Source organism: Nomascus leucogenys, chromosome 14 (genome assembly GCF_006542625.1).
Source record: "Nomascus leucogenys isolate Asia chromosome 14, Asia_NLE_v1, whole genome shotgun sequence".
NCBI lineage: Eukaryota > Metazoa > Chordata > Mammalia > Primates > Hylobatidae > Nomascus > Nomascus leucogenys.
In genome coordinates, this window is record NC_044394.1 from 56599649 (window position 1) to 56619764 (window position 20116).

At 46.1% G+C, this 20116-nt stretch overlaps 1 protein-coding gene across 2 annotated transcripts in view; it reads left to right on the plus strand.

Annotated features, from left to right (window-relative positions):
- Positions 1-13610: 13610 nt before the first annotated feature.
- PSMD12 (proteasome 26S subunit, non-ATPase 12) overlaps positions 13611-20116 on the plus strand; it is a 30763-nt gene continuing 24257 nt past the window's right edge. For both annotated transcript variants that reach the window (XM_004090421.3, XM_030827635.1), the window contains exon 1: positions 13611-13787. In XM_004090421.3, the coding sequence (XP_004090469.1) occupies positions 13680-13787 (108 nt within the window). In that variant the 5' untranslated portion in view covers positions 13611-13679. The remainder of the gene's footprint in view (positions 13788-20116) is intronic.

Genomic DNA, 20116 nt, shown 5'->3' on the forward strand with positions numbered 1-20116 from the left:
TCTATCTCAACCCTTCTGCTGTTCAACCCATTGCCTTCACAGAAAATCCCTCTCCCCAGCTCAATCCCCATGACACCATTTTAAAGCTAGGCCTTGGCAATCTGTGCTTCAGACAGTGGTTCTGATAGCAGTGAGCTGGAGAGGCTAGCAGAGGCGGGAGGGGTGGGGTACAGGGCATAGGGAGGGCATATTCATTCATAAGTCATGCACACTGAGGGCGGGGCGCGCCATCTACTGGCCAAGCGCGGTGGTTTTAAGTCCTGTCCTCAGCAAGTGTCTGGCAAGAATTGTATCTTTGTTTCTTCTCAACCAATGAAGTCGCAATATCTACTTACAAAGAGCCTTGAAGTCATCATTATGGACAGTCTTGATGTTCTATTAACAATGTACAATCTGCCATGGCTGATCATCACATTTTTTTAAATGGGGGTGGGACACAAAAGGCAAAAAGAAACAAAACAGTAAAGTTACCAGAGAGGAATGATAAGATAAAGAGGAAAAGAATATGAGGCTGTGCATGTCTGTGACAGCATCTGTTCTCAGATAAGTGACAGTCTCTGAAAGCAGGGGTTCTCAAAACGAGGGAGGGGGTATGGCACACTAAGATAATCTAAGACTTTCAACCTATTCTCTTCGAGGCATTCTGATGATCTCTTTAATCCTCCCTGTTTGTGTGAAAAAACTAATAAGGTCTTGACCCACCTCTGTAAAACAGCCTCTGAAAGAGAAGTGTACTAGCAGGAATTTCTGACGATTAAAAAATGAAGGCCAGGCATGGTGGCTCACGCCTGTAATCCCAACACTTTGGGAGGCCGAAGTGGGCGAATCACTTGAGATCAGAAGTTCGAGACCACCCTCACCAATATGGTGAAACCCCGTCTCTACTAAAAATACAAAAAGTAGCTAGGCGTGGTGGCTCACGCCTGTAGTCCCAGCTACTTGGGAGGCTGAGGCAGGAGAATTGCTTGAATCTGGGAGGTGGAGGTTGCAATGAGCCGAGATCATGCCACTGCACTCCAGCCTGGGTGACAGAACAAGACTCCGTCTCAAAAAAAAAAAAGATTTGTCGCTTCTCTATATATTTATTTATTCAAATATAAATATATATATATATCTGCGTGGATTTGTGCTTATTTATTCTATACTTCAAGTTATAATCAACATTATGTTATTTATTTTGTTGCTCAGACAGTTCCGGCATTGGCCATTGGGAGCTCTTTCTGGTTGGCTCCTATGTGCTTTTGACATGGCCTCTTTTTGTTTTTTGTTTTTGGTTTTTTTGAGCCGGAGTCTTACTCTGTCACCCAGGCTGGAGTGCAATGGCTTGATCTCAGCTCACTGCAACCTACGCCTCCCAGGTTCATGCGATTCTCCTGCCTCAGCCTCCCGAGTAGTTGGGATTACAGGCGTCCTCCACGACGCCCGGCTAATTTTTTGTATTTTTAGTAGAGACGGGGTTTCACCGTGTTGGCCAGGCTGGTCGCGAACTCCTGACGTCAGGTGATCCACCCGCCTCGGCCTCCCAGAGTGCTGGGATTACAGGCCTGAGCCACGGTGCCTGGCAAACATGGCCTCTTTTTTATAACATTTTAAAAATCAAATGTTATTCTTGCATTTTTCTTTTTCTTTTTTGAGACAGGGTCTCACTGTCACCCAGGCTTCCGTGGAGCAGCACAATATCAGCTCACTGCAACCTCCACCTCCCAGGTTCAAGTGATCTTCTGGCCTCAGCCTCCCAAGTAGCCGGGACCACAGGCACACACCACCATGCCAGGCTGATTTTTGTATTTCTTTTGTAGAGATGGCGTTCTGCCATGTTATCCAGGCTGGTCTGAAACTTTTGAGCTCAAGCGATCCAACCGCCTTGGCCTCCCAAAGTGCTGGATTTATAGGTGTGAACCACTGTGCCCAGCCTACAATTAATTTTTGTTTTATTAAATATTACTTGCGTAATTCCAACAAAGTCTAAGTATTTGTGTGTGTGTTTGTGTTTAAATACCTGTATATTTGATCTTGTTTGGTTACTAAGCTAATGTTAAATTCTTTCTTAATGACACATAGGAAGTCCCAAGGCAATTCTTACCTATAGACCCACCCACCTATCAGGCCTCTGTTAAATACAGAGAATGTCTTTGATGTGGAATTGCTTGTAGCTGTGCAGTAAATCCTCATAAAATAAAAGTGAATTGACAATGATGTGTTACAAATTGCTTCACATAGGAAAAAAACTGGAAGTTCTGTGGCCAAAGGTATAGTTTCTTTTTTAAATAAGTAAAATAGCAATAAATTAGCCGGTGCGGTGGCTCACACCTGTAATCGCAGCACTTTGGGAGGCCAAGGCAGGCAGATCACTTGAGGTCAGGAGTTCGAGACCAGCCTAGTCAACACGGTGAAACCCTGTCTCTACTAAAAAAAATACAAAAATTAGCCACACGGGATAGTGGCATTTTCATGCGCGTCCATGTGAAGAGACCACCAAACAGGCTTTGTGTGAGCAAAGCTTTTAATCACCTGGGTGCAGGCGGGCTGAGTCCGAAAAGAGAGTCAGCAAAGGGTGGTGGATTATCATTAGTTCTTATAGGTTTTGGGATAGGCGGTGAAGTTAAGAGCAATGTTTTGCGGCCAGGGGTGGATCTCACAAAGTACATTCTCAAGGGTGGGGAGAATTACAAAGAACCTTCTTAGGGGTGGGGGAGATTACAAAGTACATTGATCAGTTAGGGTGGGGCAGAAACAAATCACAATGGTGGAATGTCATCAGTTAAGGCTATTTTTACTTCTTTTGTGGATCTTCAGTTACTTCAGGCCATCTGGATGTATACGTGCAAGTCACAGGGGATGCGATGGCTTGGCTTGGGCTCAGAGGCCTGACATTCCTGCCTTCTTATATCAATAAGAAAAATAAAATAGTGTTGAAGTGTTGGGGCGGCGTAAATTTTTGGGGGGTGGTATGGAGAGAGAATGGGCGATGTTTCTCAGGGCTGCTTCAAGAGGGATTGGGGTGGCGTGGGAACCTAGAGTGGGAGAGATTAAGCTGAAGGAAGATCTTGTGGTAAGGGGTGATATTGTGGGGATGTTAGAGGAAACATTTGTCGTATAGAATTATTGATGATGGCCTGGATACGGTTTTGGATGAATTGAGAAACTCAATGGAAGATACAAGGTCCGAATAAAAGGAGAAAAATGGGTATTAAAGGACTAAGAATTGGGAGGACCCAGGACATGCAATTAGAGAGTGCCCAAGGGGGTTCAGCGTAATTACTTGCTTGGTTGGCAAGTTTTTGGGCTCTATCCTTGAGTTTTATGTTGTCATACACCAGGCCAGATTGATTTAGGTAAAAACAACACTCTTCATTTAAGAATATACAGAGTCCTCCTTTTTCAGCAGTGAGTAAGTCAAGGCCTCGGCGGTTTTGGAGGACAACTGCAGCTAAAGAGTCAACTTGGGCCTGGAGGACTGATAAAGTTTGTGATATGTCTGTGATGCTAGCAGAGAAGTCATTAGACAGGCTATGGAAGGTCGTGACAGAGGTTGAAATGCCTGCTATTCCAGTATTCCAAGAGCAATAGTGGAGGCAGAAAGTCCTAAACCGACCGTCAAGAGAATTAGTGGAATAACTCTTTTTTGTCGTGTCGGTGTCTGAGGGGAACAGCGAGCTCTTCGGTCCCATTTGCAAACTGAATTTTTGGGGTAGGAAAACTAGTGTGCATGTGCCTGTCCAGTTAGCAGGTAGGCACATGTAGATAGAGGATCCACAGAGGAAGAAGAGACCTTGTGCGAGGCAAAACTGTAGATACAAAGTAAAAAGATGAGAAGGAGTGCTGAAAGGGGTGTCTTGTACCCAGACTCCTAGGGATCCAGCTAGGGCGGCAGCTGTCAGAGGTTGTAACGGGGACTGATGGGGTAACTGGGTAGAGGTGGAGGTTCGATTTTCATGGTGTATGAGAAAACGTTGAGTATCTACGAGCAACCTTTCACTGTTATTTTCGGGGCTGGGTATAAGTAAACAAGAAGAGGGCCTGGGAGGAGAGTCTGATGAGCAAAGGGAGGGTAGCCAAGGATGGAGTGAAATACAGGGGAAGTGTCTTCCTAAGCAATAATTACTGCTAACGTTTTTAAGTTTGTCAGTATTGATAGAGGGCTTGTCTGTAATATGGAGCTGGAAGGCTCCAATTGTTTCAGTGATGTGTGTAGTTGGGTTTCGGAGATGAAGAGTAAAGGAACATCGAGAAGGTGAAAGATTACCTAGGGGAGGCCGGGCGCGGTGGCTCACGCTTGTAATCCCAGCACTTTGGGAGGCCGAGGTGGGTGGATCACGAGGTCAGGAGATCGAGACCATCCTAACACGGTGAAACCCCGTCTCTACTAAAAATACAAAAAATTAGCCGGGCGTCGTGGCGGGCGCCTGTAGTCCCAGCTACTCGGGAGGCTGAGGCAGGAGAATGGCATGAACCCGGGAGGTGGAGCTTGCAGTGAGCCGAGATTGCGCCACTGCACTCCAGCCTGGGCGACAGAGCGAGACTCCATCTCAAAAAAAAAAAAAAAATTACCTAGGGGAATTCCAGTGGGTCTTTGCCGAGAGATACATAAAGGAGCGGCCACAGGAATGGTAGTTTGTGCTGTGAGAGGTCCAAATATGGGGGGAGTAGAGTTAATATAAGGAGAAAGGTTTTTTAAATAAGTGCGGAGGAGGGCGGCAGCTTGCTGATGTGAAATGTCTGGGGAAGTCTTGCTGGACCTGTCTAGAAAGTAAATGAGTTCTTCAGGAGAGTAAATGTGAGGGCTGTTAAAGGAAGTTCAGAGGTGTAAGGAGACAGGAGATGTTGCCCAGGCTGTCTGTAAGGCGGGAACAAGGTTGGAGAAGAGAGTAAAAAGAGGCCGCTTACCAATTTGAAATTGGTGAGATGAGCCGGGCACCGTGGCTCACGCTTGTAATCCCAGCACTTTGGGAGGCTGAGGTGGGCGGATCATGAGGTCAGGAGTTCGAGACCAGCCTGGCCAATATGGTGAAACCTCATCTCTACTATAAATACAAAAATTAGCTGGGCGTGGTGGCGCGTGCCTGTAGTCCCAGCTACTAAGGATGCTGAAGCAGGAGAATCGCTTGAACCTGGGAGGCGGAGGTTGCAGTGAGCCGAGATCGCCCCACTGTACTCTAGCCGGGGCAACAGAGTGAGACGCTGTCTCAAAAAAAAAAAAAAAAGAAAAAAGAAATTGGTGAGATGTTTCTTGGGCTGGTTGGTCTGAGGACCTGAGGTCGTAGGTGGATCTTTCTCACGGAACAAAGAGCAGGAGGACAGGGGATTGATCTCCCAAGGGAGGTCCCCTGATCTGAGTCACGGCACCAAATTTCATGCGCCTCTGTGTGAAGAGACCACCAAACAGGCTTTGTGTGAGCAATAAAAGCTTTTAATCACCTGGGTGCAGGCAGGCTGAGTCCGAAAAGAGAGTCAGCAAAGGGTGGTGGATTATCATTAGTTCTTATAGGTTTTGGGATAGGCGGTGAAGTTAAGAGCAATGTTTTGCGGGCAGGGGTGGATCTCACAAAGTACATTCTCAAGGGTGGGGAGAATTACAAAGAACCTTCTTAAGGGTGGGAGAGATTACAAAGTACATTGATCAGTCAGGGTGGGCCAGAAACAAATCACAATGGTGGAATGTCATCAGTTGAGGCTATTTTTACTTCTTTTGTGGATCTTCAGTTACTTCAGGCCATCTGGATGTATACGTGCAAGTCACAGGGGATGCGATGGCTTGGCTTGGGCTCAGAGGCCTGACAGGCATGATCATAGCTCACTGCAGCCTCAAACTCCTGGGCTCAAAGGAGCCTCCCACCTCAGCCTCCTGAGTAGCTAGCATAACAGACATACCACACCCAGCTAATTTTTAACATATTTTGTAGAAACAGGGTCTTGACATGTTGTCCAGGCTGGTCTTGAACTCCTGGCCTCAAGAGATCCTCCTGCCTTAGCTGGGATTACAGGCGTGAGCCACTGCACCTGGCCCAAATTCAAATCTTAGGCCCAAATGACATCTCTTAACTTGAAACTTGAACACCAACTTGCCTTCTTGTCACTTGGATATCCAACAGTCACCTCAAATTTATCCAAAACTGAGCTCCTTCTCTCTCTCTCTTTCTAAATTAATTAATGTATTTATTTATTTATTTATTTTTGAGACGGAGTCTCGCTCTGTTGCCCAGGATGGAGTGCAGTGGCGCAGTCTCGGCTCACTGCAACCTCCACCTCTCAGATTCAAGCAATTCTCCTGCCTCAGCCTCCTGAGTAGCTGGGACTACAAGCACGCACAACTGCGCCCGGCTAATTTTTGTATTTTTAATAGAGATGGGGTTTTGCCATGGTTGCCAGGCTGGTCTCGAACTCCTAACCTGAAGTGATCCACCCATCTCAGTCTCCCACAGTGCTGGGATTACAGGTGTGAGCCACCATACCTAGCTGAGCTCCTCCTCTTTTCCCCTTGACTTGCTTCTCCCTAATGTGTTCCATTTTGGCAAATGGCAACTCCATCCTTCCAGATGCTCAGGCCACAAAACTTGCAGACATGTCTGACCCCTCTCCTCTCACATGCATCAGCAAATCCTATCTTGGCTCTATCTTCAGTAGATATCCAGAATCCAGTCACTTCTTACCACTTCCACCACCTGAAACTCTGCCTCCCAGGTTCAAGTGATTCTCCTGCCTCAGCCTCCTGAGTAGCTGGGATTAGAGGCATGTGCCAACACAGTTGGCTAATTTTGTATTTTTAGCAGAGATGAGGTTTCACCATGTTGGTCAGGCTGGTCTCGAACTCCTGGCCTCTGGTGATCCACCCGCCTTAGCCTCCCAAAGTGCTAGGATTACAGGTGTGAGCCACCGCGCCCAGCCTACCACCTTGATCTTAGTTCAAATCACCATCATTTTCCTTCTGGATTATTGCAAAAACCTCTCAACTAGTCTCCTAACTTCTGCCCAATCTAGTCACCACACAGCAGCAAGAATGATTCTTTTAATATGTAAGTCGGCTCATGCCACTCCCTTGCCCAATACCCCCAATAGCTTCTCATCTCACTAGGATTAAAAACCAAGTCCTGGCCAGGTGAGGTGGCTCACGCTTGTAATCCCAACACTTTGGGAGGCTTAGGTGGGAGGATCACGAGTCCAGAAGTTCAAGACCAGCCTGGGCAACACAGCGAGACCCTGTCTCTACAAAAAACAAAAAAAATAGCCGGGTGTCGTGGATGCGCCTATAGTCCCAGCTACTCTGGAGGCTGAGGTGGGAGGATCGCTTGAGCCTGGGAGGTCGAGGCTGCAATGAGCTGTGATTATGCCACTGCACTCCAGCCTGTGTGACAGAGCGAGACCCCATCTCAAAACAAAAACAGAAAAACAAAAACCCTGGCTGGGCGCGGTGGCTCACACCTGTAATCCCAGCACTTTGGGAGGCCAAGGTGGGCAGATCACGAGGTCAGGAGATCAAGACCATCCTGGTTAACACGGTGAAACCCCGTCTCTACTAAAAATACAAAAAATCAGCCAGGCGTGGTGGCAGACGCCTGTAGTCCCAGCTACTCGGGAAGCTGAGGCAGGAGAATGGCGTGAACCTCGGAGGTGGAGCTTGCAGTGAGCCGAGATTGCGCCACTGCACTCCAGCCTGGGTGACAGAGCAAGACTCCGTCTCAAAAAAAAAAAAAAAAAAAAAAGAAAAACAAAAACCCAAGTCCTATAGCTCGTGCCTGTAATCTCAGCTACTTAGGAGGCCAGCTACTTGGGAGATGAAGGCAGAAGGATCGCTTGAGCCCAGGAGTTCAACACCAGCCTGGGCAACATAGCGAGGCCTCCTTCTCTAAAAAAGTAGAAACTGAAAACACCAACCCCTGTAATGGCCAAGTTGCCCTAAACCTCATCTCCTAGGACTTTCGCCCTCACTCATTTTGCTCTTGTCACTCTGACCTCCTTGTTCTTCAAACAGGCCAGACGTGATCTGATTGCTCTTATCTCAGGGTTCTCTCACCTGCGGCAGCCTCCGCCTGAATCTTCATCCCCCAGATACCTGCAAGCCTGGCTCCCTTACTTCTGTTCTTGGCTCACTAGTGATGCCTTCTTTGACTACTTCCCAAATGCTTATCACATCCCCTGCCCCACCCACACGCATATTTACATATTTATTTTCTGTCTTCTCCCCATTATAGAACATTCACTTTCCATAGCTGGGCGTGGTGGCACAGGCCTGTAATCCCAGCACTTTGGGAGGCCGAGGTGGGCAGATCACCTAAGGTCAAGAGTTTGAGACCAGCCTGGCCAATATGGTGAAACCCATCTCTACTGAAAAAATACAAAAATTAGCCAGCATGATGGTGCACACCTATAGTCCCAGCTACTTGGGAGGCTGAGGCTGGAGAATCATTTGAACCTGGGAGGCGGGGGCTGCGGTGAGCCAAGGTCATGCCACTGCACTCCAGTCTGGGCGACAGAGCAAGACTCTTTCAAAAAAGAAAAAGAATGTTCACTTCTGAAAGGCAGGATCTTTGGGACAGTTATGTGCACAGCCAATAAGATGGATATACCAGGAATGCCAACTATAAAAAAAACCAGGCAGGGCGCGGTGGCTCACGCCTGTAATCCCAGCACTTTGGGAGGCCGAGGCGGGCAGATCATGAGGTCAGGAGATCGAGACCATCCTGGCTAACACGGTGAAACCCCGTCTTTACTAAAAATACAAAAAAAAATTAGCCGGGCGTGGTGGCAGGCACCTGTAGTCCAAGCTACTCGGGAGGCTGAGGCAGGAGAATGGTGTGAACCCAGGAGGCGGAGCTTGCAGTGAGCCGAGTAAGCCACTAAACTCCAGCCTGGGCGACAGAGCGAGACTCCGTCTCAAAAAAATAAAAAAATTTTAAAAAGTACCCAACATAGTAATTAATATAGGGGCACATTATTTCTAATAATGAGTATCATAATATTACTGTTCTTTCTGAATAAACTCCTCTTCGCAATCAACCTTTCTCCCTTGCCTTTTAGATATTCCTACACTGCCAATTTTTATCTTCTGAAACCAAGTTCTTTCTTGCAAAGCCACAGATTTAATCTCAGACTCACCCAAATAAAGAATTCATATAAAGTATCTGTCTGTAATACAGTACTCTCACCCATTTTTTTCCGACTATTGCTCAGACTTCTGAGTTCCTTCTTTATTTATTTAACTTTAATGTCTTGTTTTCTTAGGATCTCAACTTGCTTTCATTTTCTTTTACCTCTAAGTTCAGCAAAGAAGGGCTTCAGTTTGGTGTGGGAGTCAACTACTTTTCTCCTCCTCCTATTTGCCCCTTCTTAGACCCTTTCCTTAATTTTTGAGTTCAGGAAATCATAAATCTGTCTACTCCATCACACCTTTGTTCCTTTTTTTTTTTTAATTTATCCATACTTATTTATTGAGTCAGGGTCTTGCTCTGTTACCCAGGCTGGAGTGCAGTGGCGCCATTTCAGCTCACAGCAGCCTCTACCCAGGCTTAAGCAATCTTCCTACCTCAGCCTCCCGAGTAGCTGGGACTACAGGCGTGCGCCACCACGCCTGGCTACCTTTGTTACTTTTTGTCTTCTCAAACTCTTCACTCTAAATTTAGACCTTCAGCTGGGCGCTGTGGTTCATGCCTGTAATCCCAGCACTTTCGAAGAGGCAGGAGGCTCGCTTGAGGCCAGGAGTTCAAGACTCGCCTGGGCAACACAGTAAGACCTCTCCCATCTCTGCCAAAAATAAATAAATAAATAAATAAATAATAAAACAATAGGTGAGGGCTGGGCGCAGTGGCTCATGCCTGTAATCCCAGCACTTTGGAAGGCCAAGGCAGACAGATCACTTGAGGTCAGGAATTTGAGACCAGCCTGGCCAACATGGTGAAAACCCGTCTCTACTAAAAATACAAAAATTGATCAGGTGTGGTGGTGCACGCCTGTAGTCCCAGCTACTTAGGAGGCTGAGGCAGGGGAATCACTTGAAACCAGGAGGCAGAGGTTGCAGTGAGCCGAGATCGCACCACTGTACTCCAGCCTGGGTGACAGAGCGTGACTCCGTCTCAAAAAACAAACAAACAGGCCGGGCGCGGTGGCTCACTCTTGTAATCCCAGCACTTTGGGAGGCTGAGGCGGCTGGATCACGAGGTCAGGAGATCGAGACCACGGTGAAACCCCGTCTCTACTAAAAATACAAAAAAATTAGCCGGGCGTGGTGGCGGGCGCCTGTAGTCCCAGCTACTTGGAGAGGCTGAGGCAGGAGAATGGCGTGAACCCGGGAGGCGGAGCTTGCAGTGAGCCGAGATCGCGCCACTGCACTCCAGCCTGGGTGACAGAGCAAGACTCCATCTCAAACAACAACAACAACAACAGAAAAAAACAAACAAAAAAACAAACAAACAAAAACCAATAGCTGAGTAGTCTTAGCTACTTGGGAGGCTGAGGCAGAAGAATCACTTGAGCTTAGGTGGTCAGGGCTGCAGTGAGCCCTGGTCTCACCACTGCACTCCAGCTTGGGCAACAGAACAAAACTATGTCTCAAAAAAGATTTTGTTAACAAAAAATAAATTTACACTTCCAGATCCTATTGTCTACTCTCATCAAACCAATGTCACACAGAATATGTAGTGAAAAGGCATCTTAGCCTAGTGTGTCTCAACAGTACCAGACTCTAGAGTGTGTTTCAGAAGTCTGTAGGGGAATTTGGGTTGTGACAATCACAGAGGGAAGAGGGAGATGCCAGCATGTAATTGCGATGCTGAACAGCCTGCCAGGCAACAAGCCCACATAATAAAATATTGTGCCACATTCCATCAGACTTTTGAATGTCCTACCAGACACTTTCTTCTGTATCTGAGGCCTAGACTCTAAGTCAGTTTTACATATGACGAGCTACTTTTCTTTCACTTTTAACATCAACTAAAATTTCTAAGAATTCTTTCATGAGAAAAACAATGGAAGATTATATGTTGATATAGTCAGAACTTTATTTCAGCATGTCATGGATTATAAAGTTTGTTTGTTTATTTATTTATTTATTTATTTTGAGACAGGGTCTCGTCTGTCGCCCAGGCTGGAGTGCAGTGGTGCAATCTTGGCTTATTGCAACCTCCACCTCCTAGGTTCAAGTGATTCTCTTGCCTCAGCCTCCTGAGTAGCTGGGATTACAGGTGCGTGCCACGATGACTGCCTAATTTTTGCATTTTTATTACAGACGTGGTTTCACCATGTTGGTCAGGCTGGTCTTGAACTACTGGCCTCAAGTAATCCACTCACCTCAGCATCCCGAAGTGCTGGGATTATAGGCATGAGCCATAACACCCAGCTGATGGACCATAAAATAAAAAAAAAAAAAGTTTTACCAAGAAGTGGCTTGTTGCTCACCATTTTGGAAAATGTCACCAACAATAGGCCCTTACCATGCTTCAGGAACCAAGAGAACACACCTGTTGCAGTTGCAGCTTTTACATTTATAGTTATTGTGTATGGGTGCAAGCAAATAACTACTTCCTTGTATTTTCCACTGTAGACATGTTTTAGCCTTTATCTTTTGAAATATATATTATTTTGCTATTTTAAAATTTGTTTCTTGGTTGGGCACAGTGGCTCACACCTGTAATCTCAGCACTTTAGGAGGCCAAGGTGAGAGGACTGCTTGAAGCCAGGTGTTTGAGACTAGCCTGGGCTACGTAGTATAGCCGCTATCTCTACAAAAACAAAAAAAGGTAGGCCGGGCGCGGTGGCTCACGCTTGTAATCCCAGCACTTTGGGAGGCCGAGGCGGGCGGATCCCGAGGTCAGGAGATCGAGACCACGGTGAAACCCCGGCTCTACTAAAAAAAATACAAAAAATTAGCCGGGCGTGGTGGCGGGCGCCTGTAGTCCCAGCTACTCGGAGAGGCTGAGGCAGGAGAATGGCGTGAACCCAGGAGGCGGAGCTTGCAGTGAGCCGAGATCGCACCACTGCACTCCAGCCTGGGTGACAGAGCGAGACTCCATCTCAAAAAAAAAAAAAAAAAAAAGGTAAAATTTGTTTCTCCTCTACATTACCGATTATAGCTGAGATGTTGTCTTATTTAGCCTGTAGATGGTTTATATTTTCCCTGATTTTCATTGCAGTTAAAACAAACAAAGAGATCTATTCAGCATCTATAAAGCGATGTTGGCACTAATTAAATTGAGAACCACTAACATAATAGATAAACCACTCCAAGATTTCCCGTTTTCCTGTTTGCTTTCCAGGCTGTTTTTTTTTTTTTTTTTTTTTTTTTTGAGACGGAGTCTTGCTCTGTCACCCAGGCTGGAGTGCAGTGGCCCGATCTCGGCTCACTGCAAGCTCCGCCTCTCGGGTTCAAGCCATTCTCCTGCCTCAGCCTCTCCGAGTAGCTGGGACTACAGGCGCCCGCCACCACGCCCGGCTAATTTTTTTGTATTTTTAGTAGAGACGGGGTTTCACCGTGGTCTCGATCTCCTGACCTCGTGATCCGCCCGCCTCGGCCTCCCAAAGTGCTGGGATTACAAGTGTGAGCCACCGCGCCCGGCCTCAGGCTGTTGTTGACCATATGCCCACACCAAACACAACCTCATTCCCATTTTCTTTTTTTTTTTTTTTTTTTTTTTGAGACAGAGTCTCGCTCTGTCGCCCAGGCTGGAGTGCAGTGGCGCGATCTCGGCTCACTGCAAGCTCCGCCTCCCGGGTTCAAGCCAGTCTCCTGCCTCAGCCTCCCAAGTAGCTGGGACTACAGGCGCCCGCCACCACACCCGGCTAATTTTTTGTATTTTTAGTAGAAACGGGGTTTCACCGTGTTAGCCATGATGGTCTCGATCTCCTGACCTCGTGATCCGCCCGCCTCAGCCTCCCAAAGTGCTGGTATTACAGGCGTGAGCCACCGCGCCCGGCCTCATTCCCATTTTCAAGGATCCTAAGCTTTTTTAAGATCTTAAGCTATTTTCTAGGGACCAGTATGGCATGAATGATAACACATAAAACGTGTAAGGCCCTTAAGAATTGAAATTGTCTCACATGTCATCTAGTTTGATGCTCACGAAAGTCCTATAGGGATAACAAGTCTTTCTAACTTTTCTTTTCACCAACTTAGTGGATTCTAGTGAAAACGAAAACAAACAAAGAAAAAAACCACTTTGCTTATTAAATGACCGCGCTGCTGCCATACCTTCTCTTAGGAGCTTTCAGAGATCCCACAGAGTAAGCCACCAAGATTCTCAACTAGATAAAACCTTAGAATTTTCTACTTTAAGGTTTATTTTAGCCTCCTAATGTAGAGATGAGAAAACCGAGATCCAAGAAAAGTTAAGCGACTGGCCACGGTCCTGAGAAATTATATTTCGAAGCAGGGGTGCAGGGATATATGAGATGGTCTGTTCTATTACACTCGCTTTTCTCATCGCAAATTTTAGATAAAAAGTCTCATGTTCCCAGAGACAAAACCTAACGCTGCAGGCTGGAGTGACCAGTCCCGCCCCGCGTGCCTCAAGGCCCACCCCCCCAGGGCTGTCCGCGGCAGTGCCTGAGTGGCAACCAGCGTCGGGGACCTCGAGGGGTCCTTCGCGTGGGCTCCCGACGGACTGCCTGAGCGGGTGCGCGGGCGGCTTCCGGTGTGGGTGACGAGTGGTGGCCGAAGCAGGGGGACAGCAAGGGACGCTCAGGCGGGGACCATGGCGGACGGCGGCTCGGAGCGGGCTGACGGGCGCATAGTCAAGATGGAGGTGGACTACAGCGCTACGGTGGATCAGCGCCTACCCGAGTGTGCGAAGCTAGCCAAGGTGAGGAGAGGCTGGCTGGCTGTTGGCGGGCGCCAGGGGCTGAGTCACGGCGCGGAGCCTGCTTAGGCCTCAGGGGGCCTGCGGGCTGTAGCGTGCATCCCCCCATTGCCTGCCCGGCCCTAGTTGGGCCTGCACGAGTGGGAGACCCCAGGTCGGCCCTGCCAGGGCTGCGGAGTAAGCCAGCGCCTATAGCTTCCCAGACCCTCCCCAGAACAGATGGTCACTTCCCTCCATGGGACTTAGGGCTCCGTTTTACTTTTTGCCGTTTCTTGGATGCTGTTTAAGTGATGTTTACCTTAGTAGTTTCCCAGGGGTTAAGGCCTCTTCAGTATTCAGGCTAGATCAGAGAGTTTCGTTCTGTTGCTGTTGCTCAATAAATTTATGTCGTTAAATCGTTTATGGATCATGGCTATGTGCCTGGTCTTTGGCCAGGAGAAGGGGCAGGAAAGTGATAGTACGAAGATGACTAACACCAGGACCCTGTCCTTTAGGAGTTGATGTACGTAATGAATTAGTCAAGTCATGCATGGTGGTGAGGGCCATACAAGGGGAAAGTGTTACTGGAACACGGAGAAGGAAGCTATGCATTCTTAATGGTGCCATAAGGGAAGGTTTTACAGGAAGGCTGACGTTTGTATTGGGTCTTGAAGAATTAGTAAGATTGGGATGGGGTGGAGTCATTCCTGGAGACGGAACTACAAAAGTGAAGACAAGTAGACACTATAGGAGTTTAACAGGCTTTCCAAAAAATAAGGATGGAGAAAGGTGATAAAGTTGGTACGTATGTATATCTTAGGTTCAGTATGCTTGCTGAGGGGGAGCCATAAATTCATTAAGAGCTTTCTAGGAGCTAGCATCAACAGACATCAGTTACATAAGGGTGGGAAAACTCAACTGCCTCCAATGCCAGACAGATGACAGTAACTGATATTTGTTGAGTAGTTTCTGCAGTGTCAGGCACCGTGCTTACATGCACTAAGCCATTTGATCCTTACCTCAGCCCTATGTGATGGCTATTACTATTATCCTTATTTTACAGGTAAGAAAACTTGGGCTAGAAAAAGTTGAATCACATGCCCCAAGATCATAGAGCTAGTAAAGTGGTGAAGCCAAGAAGCAAACCCAGGCAGACCGATTCTAGATTCTGGAGCTGGTGCCCTCACACACCATGCTGTCCTGCCTGGAAGCCTATTGTAGTGAAAACCTGAACGCCCAGGATGGAGTGCAGTGGCGCAATCTCAGCTGACTGCAACCCCCGCCTCCCGGGTTCAAGTGATTCTCCTGCCTCAGCCTCCCGAGTAGCTAGGACTACAGGTGCCACCACGCCTGGCTAATTTTTTTACTTTTTTTTTTTTTTTTTTTGAGACGGAGTCTTGCTCTGTTGCCCAGGCTGGAGTGTAGTGGCGCGATCTTGGCTCACTGCAAGCTCCGCCTCCCGGGTTCACGCCGTTCTCCTGCCTCAGCCTCTCCGAGTAGCTGGGACTACAGGCGCCCGCCACCATGCCTGGCTAATTTTTTTGTATTTTTTAGTAGAGACGGGGTTTCACCGTGGTCTCGATCTCCTGACCTCGTGATCCGCCCGCTTCGGCCTCCCAAAGTGGTGGGATTACAAGCGTGAGCCACCGCGCCCAGCAATTTTTGTACTTTTAGTAGAGACAGGGTTTCACTATGTTGGCCAGGCTGGTTGCGACCTCCTGACCTAAAGTGATCCACCCACCTCTGCCTTCCAAAGTGCTGGGATTACAGGCATGAGCCACCGCGGCTGGCCAAAAACCTGAACTTCCGAGCACCTGCCCAGGAAAAGGAGGCAACAGATCTTCACCTTCAGATAATCTTTGCCAATTGGGGATGAAGGCCTAGCCTTGTCGATGCTGCTAATTTGAGGGAGAAACCAGGAAGATGAATTTCTCCATGAAATACCTTAATATTTAGAAGTTGGATACTAATCTGTCATATTAAAATACTATTTGAGCCAATACAATGTAGCTAGAACAAAACATAGAGGCGAAAGTCAGCCCCTGAACCTCCACTTTGGAATCGATAGAATGCTAGTGTCCATAAGGAAGAAACAAGTAATTTGCTCTAGAGAAGCACAACCACATCTTCCTTTTATGAATTTCTGTTAATACTAGTCTACTGTGTGCAAGACCTAGTCAGTGTTAGACACTATGAGAAGTACAGAGATTATTAGACAAAGCTCTTGCCCTCAAACAGCTTACAGATCAGTAAGAAAAAAGACTTCGCTGCTACAGTTGTTCTGGTGATCTTACGTAGCATTTATTCCTAAATAATTGTTGTTATGTTCCAGGCTGTTGGAAAACTTGCAAACTCCAATACCATATGCTTTTTTAGGTGTCCAGTGGGTAACTGAAGTGTTTTAAAAAAAAAAAGAATGTTGGGGCCTGTTAGGATAGATACATTTGAATTTTGATTTTTTTTTTAAGCTAGTGTGACAGCTGAATAAAACAAGGTATATGTTGTGGGAGGGTATACTTTTGTTGTTGTTGTTTTTTGATACCGAGCCAGTTTCAACTTTAAATTAGATGGTTACCCTACACTCCTGGTTAATTTTAACATATTTTTCTGTTTTCCTTTTTATTTTTATTTTTTTAATTTTTTGTTTCGAGACAGAGTCTCGCTCTTGTTGCCCAGGCTAGAGTGCAGTGGTGCGATCTTGGCTCACTGCAACCTCCGCCTCCCAGTTTCAAGCGATTCTCGTGCCTCAGCCTCCCGAGTATCTGGGATTACCGGCATGCACCACTATGTCCGGCTTATTTTGTATTTTTAGTAGAGGCGGGGTTTCACCATGTTGGTCAGGATGGTCTCAAACTCCTGGCCTCAGGTGATCCACCTACCTCTGCCTCCCAAAGTGCTAGGATTACAGGCTTGAGCCATCGTGCCCGGCTGCTTTTTATTTTCCATTTCATAGTATTTTCTAACCATTCTGCCAAACATAAAAAAAATTAACGTTGCATTTCTACATTGGAATGTATGGAACACTTAGTGTACATTCTTTTGATTTTATTTTGAGCCCATCAATAAAACTACGAAGAATGTCTTGTTATTTTCACTTGTGAGAAAATTTAAGCTTCAGGCAGCTTAAGTGGTTTATTCAAGGCAGATCAAACTCACATCTCCTGGTAAAAAGAATAGTGTTCTTTTTGCTACTACCTCTTTAAGAGATTATCAATTCTGTCCTTAATTTCCTTAAGAAATTTTTTATTTTAAATGTGAAAGACATTTGAAGATGAAAATTGTGTATATAGCACTTTGGGAGGCCAAGGTGGAAAGATCACTTGAGGCCAGGAGTTTGAGGCCAGCCTAACAAGATGCTGTCTCTACAAAAAAATTTTAAAAATTAGCCAGGTGTGGTGGTACGCACCTGTTGTCCCAGCTACTCTGGAGGCTGAGGCAGGAGGATCACTTGAGCCCAGTAGTTCGAGGTTGCAGTGAGCTATGATTGCATCACTGCACTGATCCCTGGGCGACAGAGTGAGACCTTATCTCTTAAAAAAGTTGTGTATAGAGACTTAATAATGTATTAGATGGGAAACCGTATGTAGCAGAAGCCTTAGAAAGGCAGACAAATTCTAGAGTTGGGTTGTAAAATTGCCAAATGTAGATCATTTAAATCACTTGTAGTTGTCACCTAGTACAGTTTTATGTCTGTCCTAACACCCAATGTTGCAAATGATAATAGCTAATATTTATTGCTGTATACATTTTATTAAAGTGTCAGCTGCTATGATGATAATGATATGTACACATACTATGTTCCAGGCATGCCTTTAGAGGTATTGATTTAATTCTTACACCAACCCTGTGGATTGGTACAATTTTTGTGCCCACTTCACTGAAGAGAAAATTGAGAGTCAGACAGCTTGTGTTTTACCCAAGGTGATATGGTAGTACAGCTGGGATTTAGACCTGAGCAGTCTGGCTGCAGAGCCTGTAGTGGGTTTTTTTTTGTTTTTGTTTTTGTTTTTTTTGAGACAGACTCTTGCTCTGTCACCCAGGCTGGAGTGCAGTGGCGTGATCTCGGCTCACTGCAACCTCCGTCTCCCGGGTTCAAGGAATTCTCCTGCCTCAGCGTCCCCAGTAGCTGGGACTACAGGCGTGCACCACCATGCCTATATTTTTAGTACAGACAGGGTTTCACCATACTAGCTAGGCGGTCTCAAACTCCTGACATTGTGATCCACCCGCCTCAGCCTCCCAGAGTGCTGAGATTACAGGCGTGAGCCGCCGCACCCAGCCAGAGCCTGTATTTTTAACCATTCTGCCGCCTCTGTGATTGGTGTATAAGCACCCTGTGTCGGGTTGATGGGGTGTTAGTAAAAGTGTTACTAGTTCTTGATGATGGTTATCTCTTCGCCTTGTATTCAGGAGTTAAAAATAATGGAGGGCCTTTTCTGAACTGTAAAGATATGGGTATTTAGCAGTTCTTAATATACTGAGGGTTTCTCATCCTCTCTTTTTGATTATGTTGTATTTGGCACATGGTTATTTGGGGACTACTTACATTCTTAAATTGAATGTATCCTTTGATTCTCCTTCCTCTTAACCCATTTGTGCCGGAGGTTGCAAAATCTTTTTTGTGAAAAATCAGATCTTGGCCATGACCTTGAGCAGCAGGATATAAATAACTCCCACAGCTTAGCGTTCCGGTAATGGAACACTAGGCCTAAATGTTAATGTCTTTTCCTCCCTCCCTCCCTCCCTTTTTTTTTTTTTTGATACGGGGATCTCAAACTATTGGGCTTAAGAGATCCTCCTGCTTCAGCTTCCTGAGTAGCTAGTAGTGCCCACCACTGTACCTGGCTTAACGTCTTTTCATTTCTTTTGGTCACCTGCAGCCTCTTATGGTTAATGTCAAAAATAAAGAGCAAGTGAAATGTAAAACAGTTTACATTGTTAGCAGCTTAAACAAGAGAGACACCTTTAAGGAATAGGTCACTTTAAAAGTTGGACTATGTAGGGGGAGTATTGGACTGGCTTTAAATTTCAACTATTTGTGGTGACCTTTTTTTTAGACTGAGTTTCGCTCTTTCACCCAGGCTGGAGTGCAGTGGCATGATCTCAGCTCACTGCAACCTCCCGCTCCTGGGTTCAAGCGATTCTTGTGCCTCAGCCTCCCAAGTAGTTGGGATTATAGGTGCTCACCACCACACCCGGCTAAATTTTGTATTTTTAGTAGAGATGGGGTTTCACCATATTGACCAGGCTGGTCTCGAACTCCTGACCTCAAGTGATCCACCCATCTTGGCCTCCCAAAGTGTTGGGATTACAGGCGTGAGCCACCATGCCTGGCTGTGGTGACTTTTTATTAGCCTTTTTCTTTCTTATTTAGGTTGTGTAACAAATCATTAAAAGGTTGGATTCATTCAGGAATTAAAGGAGGTGCAAACAGAACTTACACTCAACATTGATGTTGAACAAACTCATTAGTTGCTTACATCATTTACAAGGATTATTTTAATGAGAAAAATGAGTCACAGAAGTCACATGTTCTAACAGGTTGGTTTTGGATAGCTTTCTAACCGTTTGTTCCTCTGAGTTGAAAGGCAGCATCAAGGAGTTGGAATTTCGGCACCTGAGTGAATAGACAGGAAAAGGAGGAGGATGTTTAGCCATAGGGTAGAATGTGGAAGATTGGGAGAAAAAAGGGGGATGATTTGAAAATTGGAAATTGTATTAAGTGAAATGATGGTAGTGTCCTTCAAATAGCACTAAATTGTCAACCATATAGTTTGTCACATCCTGCTTATTGTGACAGTAAGAATCAGGAATTATAAGCCATTAAGATCAACTGAATACAGATCAGGGGAGTGCCAATCCATTCAACACGTATTAGATGGAGGTTGGTGCAAAGAGAAGTGACAAGTAAACGAGGATTCAGCCCTAAAGGAACTTGTAGAACACTTAGGAGGTAAGCTATGTGCATCAGTAACTGATACAAAGATGGAAGGATGGACCATAGTGTCTGCAGAAGAAGTGGCATGTGCTTGGTGTGATGCAGCTCACTGAACTGCAGTGATGAACAGTATAGACATGGCCTCCCTGCTCTTGCAGAGTTCGCATTCTACTGAGATTGGAAAGACAGTAAACACCAAAATAGAATATGGTTTGGGGTGATTGCAGAGTAGAGTCAGTATGGTTGAGTATGAAAGGAAGAGGTACTAAGTGACTACTGATTTTTAGAGAGCGTTATCCAAAAATGCCTTTGTGAGAAAATGACGTTTAATGTCTTGTTGATACTCCAGACTGTGGCTTTAGGCCAGTATGTGATTCTCTCACGTGTATGATGCAATTTAATACCCATGCTTCTG